General features: G+C 35.2%; 1 protein-coding gene across 1 annotated transcript; it reads right to left on the bottom strand.

Moving 5' to 3' along the window:
* Positions 1-1,451: 1,451 nt before the first annotated feature.
* LOC149081777 (uncharacterized) lies at positions 1,452-6,409 on the bottom strand. Its single transcript, XM_089237212.1, has 2 exons — positions 6,050-6,409; positions 1,452-3,880 (listed from the first exon to the last, which is right to left on the bottom strand). Exons 1-2 carry the CDS (start codon positions 6,071-6,073, stop codon positions 3,071-3,073), a joined length of 834 nt encoding a protein of 277 aa, XP_089093338.1. The 5' UTR covers positions 6,074-6,409; the 3' UTR covers positions 1,452-3,070.
* Positions 6,410-11,504: the final 5,095 nt, after the last annotated feature.

Consider the following 11,504-nt stretch of genomic DNA (forward strand, 5'->3'; position numbering starts at 1 on the left):
CTGACTAGGAATCAATATAACTCTTTCTAGACAGGAATGTCGTTATTATATAATCGTGTTTTGAACTGAAATGACACTAAAAGGTGTACTTTCTAAAATACTAAAAAAAATTGAGAAATGAAATTGATATGAACCATTCACAGACTCCGGTGCTACAAGTGTGGGGTTGCATTTTTTATTTTGACCTCAGGGAGTTAAGCTCTGACTTAAAGAAATGATTGTGTAAGTTTATAAATATGAAGAATGTAAACTTTGGAGGTTTTCATATGACGGTAGCACTTAAAGTTGAACTTTCAAGGGGATTTTTAAGATGGCCTTCAGGAAAAGGTGCCTCAGGGAAAACATGGGATTTATTAAAAGAAAAATTAGCAATAAAATTCTGGAAAAACTTGCATGTGAAGATGAATATACCTACCTATTGGATGAAAAAATTTGAAAGAAGTAAATTATTTCTTCACAAAAAACTGAAAATTTGGTAAAAAATATTAAATTTATAGATTTGCTGACATTTTAAGTTTTTAATGTATTTTTTTAGCATCAAAAATACAAAACATTTTGGAAATTCCAAAAAAATGAATGCTCAGGTCTGAAAGCGTTAATGAGTTTTTGACCTTGTATTTGCCATGTATATATTCAAATATACACTGGACCATAGAGGGTTCAGAAAATTCGTCACACATAAAATAAATCCCAAGACGAATTGGATAGGTGAACAGATAACTACGGCGAATCGAAACTACCGAGGTAAATACGTAAAAATTATAACATCCCCCTTCAGAAAAGACTGGAGGAGTTTTTGACCATGTATTTGCCATGTATATTCAAATATACACTGGACCATAGAGGGTTGAAAAAATCCGTCACACCCTGAATACATTTCACTTACTGTTGGAATTTCCCCCAGAATTCCTATAGAAAACGTTATAGATTCCACATCAGTCAATTTCTGTATCATCAGGGTGAATGCATCGGAATTTACCCTGTCATTCTAAACATATACGTCTTGTATCTTGACGTGTAATCTTCAAGTGTGAACACATAAATACAAGATGAACAATGTTCTGGTATTCAAACCAGGCCAGAAAGGTATTAATAATTCGGTTCCCATGCTGAGAATAGTAAGTATCTCTTTCCAGTCAACATGTCTGAAGCGTGATCAGAAATAGAATTGGAGATGGGTAACTCGTTCCTTAATTAATGAGTAATTATATTCGGTTGAAGAGTATGCATGTGTGGTTCTCTTTTATCTGTTAGTTAGCATTTGGCTACACTGGAATTCGGCATATCCATATTAGGAAAACAACTATGAATCATAGAGATACCAGTCAGTGATCCAAAAAGAAAGCATTATAAGTAGGGCTATTGTTTATACCATAATTATGAGATATCACATGATTTGAACCAGTAATTTACTTACGTAAAGAAATAACGAAGCAAACAAATTTTTTTTTCAATTTTCAGTTTTTTATTACAATAAATTAAAACATTTCTCACAAATATACAAACTCAATTTTTTCTCAGCAATTTCATTGACAATATTGTTTTTTTTAGTCTTTTAATTTCCAAAAAGGATGTAGAAAATTTTTCATGAGAAATTTGAAAAGAAAAAAATAGTAATTTTCTGGAATGAAAATATTTTATTTAACATTATTTCTAATATTCTATGAAAAAGATAAAAATATATTCTATATTTATCATAGCATCGATTATTTGGCACAGTATTTACAGTGAACAATGCGATTATTATCTTTTTTTACATTTATTGAAATAGATGTTATAAAAAACGTTTGATATATAAAAATTTATCATAATTTTTTCTAAATTAACTATTACCAAACATATTGAAATATTTTTTTCAAGTGTATTTCTCAAACTTGAAAAAAAGAAAGCTTCTGTGATAAACCTATAAGGGGTTGATTAGAATATGAAGGAAAACATGAAGAGATATAGAATTTGACAAATTTCAGCATGTACAATGGATCCCGCTTACACCGTTCCCACCTAACGATTCTCCGCTTTGTACGACTTATATATTTCTATATCCCAGCTTTCACTAATACAGTCGACGCCGCTTATTAAAATCACGTATGACGTTATCATTTGGGTATTGTCATCACTTTTCCAAAGAACGGAACCGACCAGTATCATAACATGGAAAAAAAGTCATTTGTAGGTACCGGAACTTCAGATAATGCTATCATTTTTTCCTGTCGAAATTTTTTTGTGCATTGTGAGAAGCTAAGGTCTCACACTTATTTTTCCCCTGTAAGTTATCGTTATCAAAACTATATAGGAGTCTCTAGGAGGTGTTCTCTCCTCCCTCCTTTGTTGAAAATTTCCGTACTTCGTAATCAGTAAATCTTCGTAAATGAAAAAAACCCGTTTTAGAATTTAAAAAAAAAAAAAACAGAACGATCAAACATTATATTGCAGTCAATTATGTAGGAAAGAAAAAAAGTTGTCACGTTTCACCGATATCTGTTTACCATACTTGGTATTTGACTAAACGGGATGTATGGTCACATTACTTTAAAACGGGATTTTTTTTTAGGATATAGTTAACATTCCGTTATTGTTATTAGAAACCCCGAGTTCTGACGTGATCACATTAAGCAGCGTAGACTGTGATAATCGAGATTTCCCCTCTAAATCGTTTTTCCCCCGTCTACAGCATTATTTCATGACGGTTTTTTGAAAACGTTATAAGTGGGATCTGTTGTATTAATGCTTAAACATGATGGGTAACTTGGTAAACAAAGGTAACTTGCTATCCTTCGACGGAAAAAAAATTATTTTTTCCCTTGCATTTATACAAAATGCTGAAGCCACGGTAACTGCATTTGAATCCTTGCAAGTTTTCAGATTGTAAAACTTAATTGATGCCCAATGAAGACTGAGGAAAGACCAAGGAAAGGCTTCTCTGTAAAGAAAAGGTGGGAACGTTGCTTACCTTGAGAAACACATCCTTATCCGAGGACAAACATTCACGTTCTCAAACAATATTCATTGAAAAACAAGAAAGAATTTTAAAAACCAACTAAATTGCTATTCAGGATGTCTAAGGAATCGATCAGCTTCTTTTGCGATCAGTGCTGGTGCCGATGTTGTAGTTGAACAGAGCCGTGTCTATGGGTACGATGACTCTAGGTTCTTCGGAAAGGTCATTGCTGTAGTCATTGTAGTCGGGCTCTACGTATGCAGGCCTTGCTGGTGCCGGTCGAGGTTGAGGCGCATATTGGCGCCTGGGTGCAGGCCTGGGATTAGCTGGAGCAGAGTAGGCCGGTGGTGATGGCTGTGGTCGAGAATATGATGGTTGCGGTTGGGGACGAGAGTACTCTGGCTGTTCCCGAGGAGCGTACGCTTGATGCTGTTGAGGCGGTGGAGAGTAAGCCTGCGGAGCCGGACGGGGGCTTGGCTGGGGAGCCGGTCGTGGTGCTGGTCGGGCAGCGGGTGCCGCTGCTGGTGCTTGGCTCCGAGGAACGCCGTCGGGTCCGATGTCACCTTCAGCTTTGAATCCATCCTTACCAGCGGTGTACCTGATGATCCTCTGCTTTCCGTCCGCGTCGACGTATCCGTATGCGCCTTGGACAGTGCCGTCAGGCAGCCTGGTCTCTTCCCTGAAGGATTGGCCGTCGTCGCCCTTGCCGGTATCATAACCGAATTTATAATCACCTTCAAGTTTTTCTCCGATGTTTACGTAGTGTACGCTGGCTGGGTTGAATACGGCACTCCTGCGTTGTTGAGGAAGAGGCTGGTAGGGTTCAGGCTCTGGTTCAGGTTCATATCTCTCTACTGGTTCTCTATGACGAGGAGGACCACCCTGGGCACCTTGGTATGGGTACTGTGCGTAGCAGAGAGACATCATCACGGCAAACGCAACCTACAAAATATTAGCACTTATCAGAGACTTGCGCATATTTTTGTACGGATAAAATTTTTATTACACAGAGACAGATTACATAATTATTTTAATTTGATAGATCATAATTCGAGTAAAACTAAATCGTTTTCTCCCATATATATATATTTATGTAATACCTATTTATTTTTATAATAAGTTTAGTTAATGATGCTCAATAAGTCAATCTTCTATTTGACGATTTGGTCACCTGTTATCTGACTCTTTTTTCTTTTTTTATGACGTAAATACGTGTTTTAAATCATCTGACGATACTGGTTGCGTTCGCAAAAAGATAGCATAACGAAATAGTTTACACGCTCATTTATCTCAGGAAGTATTCAGAATATATCAATGTTTTGTATGTCTGCGGGTAGATCTCGATAAAACAAATCCAATGATACCAGCCTGGTCTTAATACCCCTTTTCGTCTGGCCACCAGGCTCTGGCGAACTTTCGTGACGACATATTTTTACCCATATCTCAGGATCTCAGGTTCGCAATGCAAATAAAAGACAATGATATTATCTGTTAGATATTCCAAAGACGAATCTGATGATACGCTTTGGATTTTAATACGCGTTTTCGTCTGGACACCAGGCACGTGGTCCGCATTCGTAACGAAATTGTTTTACTATTGTTTTGAAATTGTTCGCAATGCAATAGACAACATAGAGTAAATCCGATGATAGCAACTTTATTATGTCAGTAGCTTTTACGCAAAGGTATTCCCAAAACTTTTGGCCGTGTCCATGACCTAGCCTACATCCAATTTTTTTTTAGATTTATTTAGATAAATTTTAAAATTATTTTACACACGCTTCGCTGAAAATCAGCAATTCAGCTCTCGATATGCACTTAGTATTCATGAAAACCACAAGAGTGAAAAGTTTGAAAGAATTATACTAGTTGAAAACCACAAATTGTTGAGATACATTCTAGTAATTAACAATTCAATGCTCATAGAAATACGAAAAACTAATCCTCATAATGATCCTCAAACTAATTACAAATTGTTGTTATACAATATTATTTTTATAATGATTATTATTATATTAATTATTAATATACAAATTATCATACATACTATAAATATTATTTGTATGTTCAATACAACCATAATAAGAAGTCCGAAAATATCCGTTCTGATCACAGATTACAAATCCTTAACAAAAAAAAAATTGATTTCGCTATATAATTTTTTTTTCCTTTCTAATTTTTTTCTAAATAATTCTTTTTGCTAACAAATGAATTATAAACAGTTTTTAAACTAGTTAGAAAGCATTGGAACAAATATTAAAAAAAATACTACTTTTTTAAATTTAGTTTAATATGAAAATTTGTTTTATCCAACACCAAAAAGTTGGCTTAATTTAAAAAATAATCCTACAAAATTCAAAATATTTAAAAAATCTGAGTCGATAAAAAAATTCGAGATATGATTCAATTCGAAAAATTCAAGAAAGGAGATTAAATTTTAAAAATATAGAAAATCCGATTCAATTCCAAAGAAATTTAAAAAAATCCGATTCAATTCCAAAGAAATTAAAAAAAATCCGATTCAATTCCAAAGAAATTAAAAAAAATCCGATTCAATTCCAAAGAAATTAAAAAAAAATCCGATTCAATTTAACAAATTCCAAAAATCGGAATTACTTGAAAAAATTCAATTCGAAAAAAAAAAAACAAGACACCAAGAGAAGATGAATTTCATAAAGAAAATTCATATTCCTCTGTCGGGAATCGAATCACCACCCTCTTACACTCCTAGCTACTGCTATACCGTTTCCTTAGAGCACAAGGTTTCGTTGTACTATTGCTTTTACTTTATTTTAAATAATTCAGAAAAATAATACTAAAAATAGAATTTATCAACAACAAAAAAACTATCTTTGTCAAACAACCGATTAATTTGAAAAAAATAATTTTAAAATATACAATTTATAAGAAAAACCTAAATTCAATACCCGTAACCGTTTTGAATTAAACATAATTATTCTAAAATGATACAATTAATTTCGAACAATGCAGCTTAGATCACTCAAAAAAATTTCAATCGATAAAAAATAAATGCATAGAATATTTTTAATACATTCATTCCTTCAGATCACATCACGTAAAGTATTATCGATGTATCGATTAGTAACTCACCAATTTGAAAGCGAAAGGAGCCATTTCTCTACGCAGCTGTGAACAAAACCGAATAATTTGAGGCTTTTTCTTTGGTTACTCAGAGTTTTTATAAGGTTGGCAAGGGAGGAGCATCCAGAAATGTTGATGGAGAATAACTCATATGCAATATATAGAGAGACAACCTTCCTTTAACTCTCGTCGTCCATTAGCTGAATTCGTATTCTTTGAAATGTAACCTATTTAAGCCATAAAAGAATCCAGTTTTTTAAAAATAAAAGTAAAAAAAATAGAAGAAGCGGCAATTCTTCACGGTTAATACGTATACTTTTTTTCATTATTATTTTTTATTTTCTTCTCATCTTACCAGACATCTCTTATGCAGTAATTATAAAACACCGCCTTTTTTTGTGCGTTTTCTTTATTTATTTTTCCAGACGCCAGATCAAGGCTAGATGCATTCATTTTAATGGTTGTGGCTTTTACTATTCGTTGTTCGAACTCGTCCCTGAATACGTAAATACTGAATCGAGTTATATTGTGAGAAAAAATTGGAAAGAATAAGGAAATCTTCCGAATGATTGACGTAAAACACACCTTCCATAGTCTTAAATGAATGCATTTTTTTCCCCCGAAACTGTATAAGATAAGGCGATGTTGTTTCGATTGTTGATTCTTTCTAGAAATTTCGTAACACTTTTTCTTGAAAAGAAAAATCAATAAGTCATTGTGATTATTTTCGATAACTTGTAATGGACTTATTATTTAGTGTATGGCTAATTGTGGGATTTCTTCGTAATTATGATTATCCGATATGCTACCGAGTATTTTCTTGTATTTTCTAGATTCGTTTTATTTCATATCTTTCTTGAAATATTACAGTCGACACTCGTTATAACAAATACAAATACAAGGCCACAGCAGGCAAAATGCCCAACGAGGTGGCTGAGAAAAAGATGCCCCGTAACAAACATGGATGTCATACGTTTCTAAAATACAGCAACACAGTTGAAAATGCTATCACAAAAACTAAAGACTATATATACATGATAAAAAGAATGAACATGAACATTGAAAGAATGAGCGTGAACGTTGAAACTACGGAGGAATTAAAATGAACGTTGTATAACGACCATGCAGTATTGCGATCGGTGCATTATAACGATCGGAAAGATATTTATTTAGTTTATTCCATATTTATTTATTTAGTATACAAACCTGTGAAAGGCCAGTAGGCTCGATAAATCTCAATTATTATTACATTTTTCATATTCATCCCATGTTGTTCATCATCCAATATAACGAGCTACAAAGACCATTCAACGTCCAAACTCAGCTCTGCCCCGCCTCTTCTATGAAAGAAATGTACAGAATCAGGGCTTTTTTGTTTTCCAAAATTGTATTTGACCTTGACCCTAGATATTGGACAATTTAGTACATAGTTGCATGCACATGTGTAATTACCGTATATACTCGTGTATAAGCCGACTCGTATATAAGCCGACCTCCTCTACTTCAGGACCTCCAAAACCGCAATAAATTGAAAACACGTGTATAAGCCGACCACAAAAAAATCCGTGCATTTTAGAGAAAAAATGCTTATATTTTCATGCAAAATGAATAGTTTTTGCGGAGATTTACAATAGAAAATGATTCAAACTTTTTAATCCATTTCTTTTGTCTCCAAGCTCACGGTAATCCATCAGATCATCATAGGGGGTGTGGCATCTTCGTTTTTATCTTCATCTGTGCTGTCATCGCCATTGCACTTTCAAAGAGAATATCATCTTCAGTTCCGTCTATCGCATTGCTGATGCAACACTTTTTGAAGGATGGGCAGAAACAGAATTCCACGCCTCATCTAGCCATTGGCAAACTAGGCCAATGTCAGGTTTCTTCAAGGCACCATTTTTTGTAGTTTATCATCGGAACTCATCCATCCGATCCACAAATTCCTCCAATAGTCTTTGAGAGGCTTGTCGATGCTCACATCTAAAGGCTGTACAATCGACGTTAGCCCACCTGGTATTAAAGCCAATGATGTTTTCGATTTCTTTGCCTCGGCTTCGATATTATCCGTTCTGTAGGCTTGGAACATATCCAATACCAATAATGCCGGTTTCTCGAACACTGCTACAAAAATGACTACTGATTGCGAGGATCGATATTTTCTCATCAAAAACTGACCCGAGTATAAGCCGACCCCCCAGTTGAGGAACGAATTTTTCCACAAAAAAAACTCGGCTTATACACGAGTATATACGGTAGTTATTAAATTTTTATTATTACTTTCTAACTTGATTCATTTCCATTGCAACTGCTTACAAAATGAACAATGTAATTTTTATTCCTCCCAAATATGAATCCGACCTCCCTATATAACGTTCGTTTCTGTGAAAAGATGGGGGGGGGGTCGTTATAACGAACGTCGACTGCATTATTGTTATTTAAATTAAATACGTACGACCAGCTTGTGCGTGTGTATGAAATTTCAATGCTAGGTATGTTTTTATTCTCATGTATAAAGATATACAAACCTGTATTAACCTTTTAAAAGCGGCACAGCAGAAATCATTAAGCCCCAATTCAAATGGCACATCATTTTTTAATGAAGTGAGCTTTCTTTTAATTTTCGGTAGACACACAAACTTAGGGGTATAGAGGAAAAGTATTACACACTCAGAAATCAATTTTAAAAATATCTGGTTTTGCCAATGCTAAAATAAGAGGCTTTTAAGGAGGCGAGATATCTCGTCATTGCTGCTTAAAATGTTTAAGCGATACTGCATTGTATTGAATGAAAAGATGAATCTCAATATCAAAAAGAAATTAAATTTTCTTATTCTCTCATTATATAATATGTATGTCAGTTCTTCTGCTTTAGACAGTTTTATACTCCTCTATCTACTCTATAATATAAAATCACAAACTCGAAAAGGGCCTGTTTCTAAGCAACCGAAATTAATGACGATTTTATGTTACGAAAATGAGTGACGGAAATCTGTTACGTTTTTGTGTTACGGAAATCGGTTACGATTTTGGGTCAAATATTCACTTGACTATAGCACACATCGAGACCCATTTGACCCATCGGGACCATGTTATGTGCATGTACCGAAAGGCGCTCACATCCTACAGCAGGGCCCTTGGCTAGAATTTAGATGGCGAGCCCCCAAACCAGCTTTTCAGGGGCCCCTCTGTGGTTAATTTATAGTGTGAAAAAACAAAAAGTGATAAGAACCGTTATGGCCCCTGTCTGCCCTGCCCTTGTGGGGAGGGGGGGGTTATGCCGAGAGTATATGTATAATATACATACAACAGCAGTGCTCCCAGCACACAGGGTTGGCGTACCGGGGGGGGGATTGCACGTATAAGTTGAAAGTTTTCATTTCCAGGGGCCCTTGATGGATCTCATTGTTTTCTTGCTGCTTTAACGTTGAAAAATTTGCGATAGCGGAACCAAAAGATATATCCAGTCTGGGGGGGGGGGGCATAAAATTTGTGAATTCGGTCACGGGTAGTTGCGTGGGTGGGCCTGGATTTTATTCGTTGGTGAAACGAATACAAATGAATTTTTTCCATGGCACTCGCACCGGGAGATGACCGACAATCTTCCAAGTCGGGGGCCCCATGTTTACAGGTTTCATTTTGGGGGCCCTGGATGAATCTCATTCTTTTCTGTTGTAGAATTTGCAACAGCGGAAGGACGAGATAAAGCCAGGGCCCCACTAAAAGTATGCGAATTGGTGCCCCGGGTAATTGGTTGGGGGCCCTGGATTTTATTCGTTGGTAAAACGAATACAAATGAAAAATTTTTCATGGCACTCGCGGCGGGGGATGGCGGACAAGCTTCCAATTCGGGGCCCCATGTTTACAGGTTTCATTTCGGGGCCCTGGATGAATCTCATTCTTTTCTGTTGTAGAATTTGCAACAGCAGAAGCCCGAGATAAAGCCATTCTGGGGCCCCACTAAAAATCTGTGTACTGTGTCCCCGTTATTGGATATGGGGCCCTGGATTTTATTCGTTGTAAAATTGATAAAAATGAAAAATTTTCGTTTTTATCAATTTTAATCTGAATCTTTTTTTCATACCTTGAGAAATCTAAATTACCTTTGCACGCTGATTGTTAATTAGATCTCTATTATTACGATCAATACAATTTTATCATCAAAACATGTCGTGTCACTTTTCCGTACATTGACATTGTTCCGGGATGCCGTGCCACACCTTTTCTGAATCGCTAAACAAAACAATATTTTCGATTAAATTTCTTCACCGACTCAATTTTTTTTTATAATCATAATGACGAAAAATACCAACATTTACCATGATATTGCCGTCGGACTTGTTTTTTGGATCTACGGACGATAGAGATATGTGAAAATATAACTGAAGTGATGACTGGAATCTGTCATTTTGTTAAGCCCTATAATTTCTCATAATGATAATAATGAGTGTATAAACGACACAATATATCTATATATACGTATATATATACACACACACAGAGGAGAAGCACAGCAGCTAACAAACTAGTGTGATTAAATCATTACTCGAGCTTCCTTTCCCATCAGAAGCTATTATACAGCGTAACGCTTGATATAGCCTTATTAAGTCGAGCTTCTTTTCTTGCTACTGTGTTTTTATCAATTATATGTGATTAAGGGCCATAGATTTGGTCACAACCAGAATTGATCAGGCATGTATTATCCAATTTACGAGTAATTTTGGTTGAATTCATCTTTTAGCGTACATTAGAAATGATTTCGAATCATCAATATCCTAATATATATGATTGGAACCTCAGAATAAATGAAAAGAAATGTATTGATTCGATTGTTTCTCCATTGCTTCGATAATTTGAGGTATTACTAAAGGTAACTACACGAAATTGATTTCCCAAAGGAATAAAGATCAATATACCATTGAAAGATATTGAATGAATCAAATATTTTGTCCAGACACAGCATCGATTGGTCTTAAAATTGAATCGATTCGCGATATCCGAACATTTAAATCGAATGCCACCATATCTGAACTCAGCAGACCATGGAGTCAAACCATACAAGACGAAGACATTACCTGAAGGCATGCTAGATAATGATGGTTGGCGAGATTCCATTGAACGTATCTGAATGTCGTTGAGTCACGACGTTCTAACGATTGTCGCAACCGACGACATTCTGTTCTGACATTTCCTTTGTAGACTCACGACCTAAAGGTATTCCGATATGACATCTACAGTCGCCTGACATCAAACGTTATTCTGATACATTTTCAGCGATCTCATGACCGAACGACAATATTGTCCTCACTATTGTATTGAACTATTTTATATTTATTATATTCTTGTATTAATATTTCAATACAAAATATTTTGCTACGTATCAGATTATAGTTACTGTCTAGAGTAAGTGGGAGGTTCCTTCAAATATTTGCTCTCCTTGATTTCCGAATTTTTTCAAAATTTAATT

Source organism: Pholcus phalangioides, unplaced genomic scaffold, assembly GCF_987345545.1.
Source record: "Pholcus phalangioides strain wild (caught in Gottingen) unplaced genomic scaffold, Ppha-v1.0 ptg000009l_1, whole genome shotgun sequence".
Lineage (NCBI taxonomy): Eukaryota > Metazoa > Arthropoda > Arachnida > Araneae > Pholcidae > Pholcus > Pholcus phalangioides.

Coding starts and splice junctions, on each gene's coding strand:
- LOC149081777 (XM_089237212.1), bottom strand. CDS start 6,073: ATGGCTCCTTTCGCTTTCAAATTG. Junction 3,881..6,049: donor CTCCTTTCGCTTTCAAATTG/GTGAGTTACTAA, acceptor AATATTTTGTAG/GTTGCGTTTGCCGTGATGAT.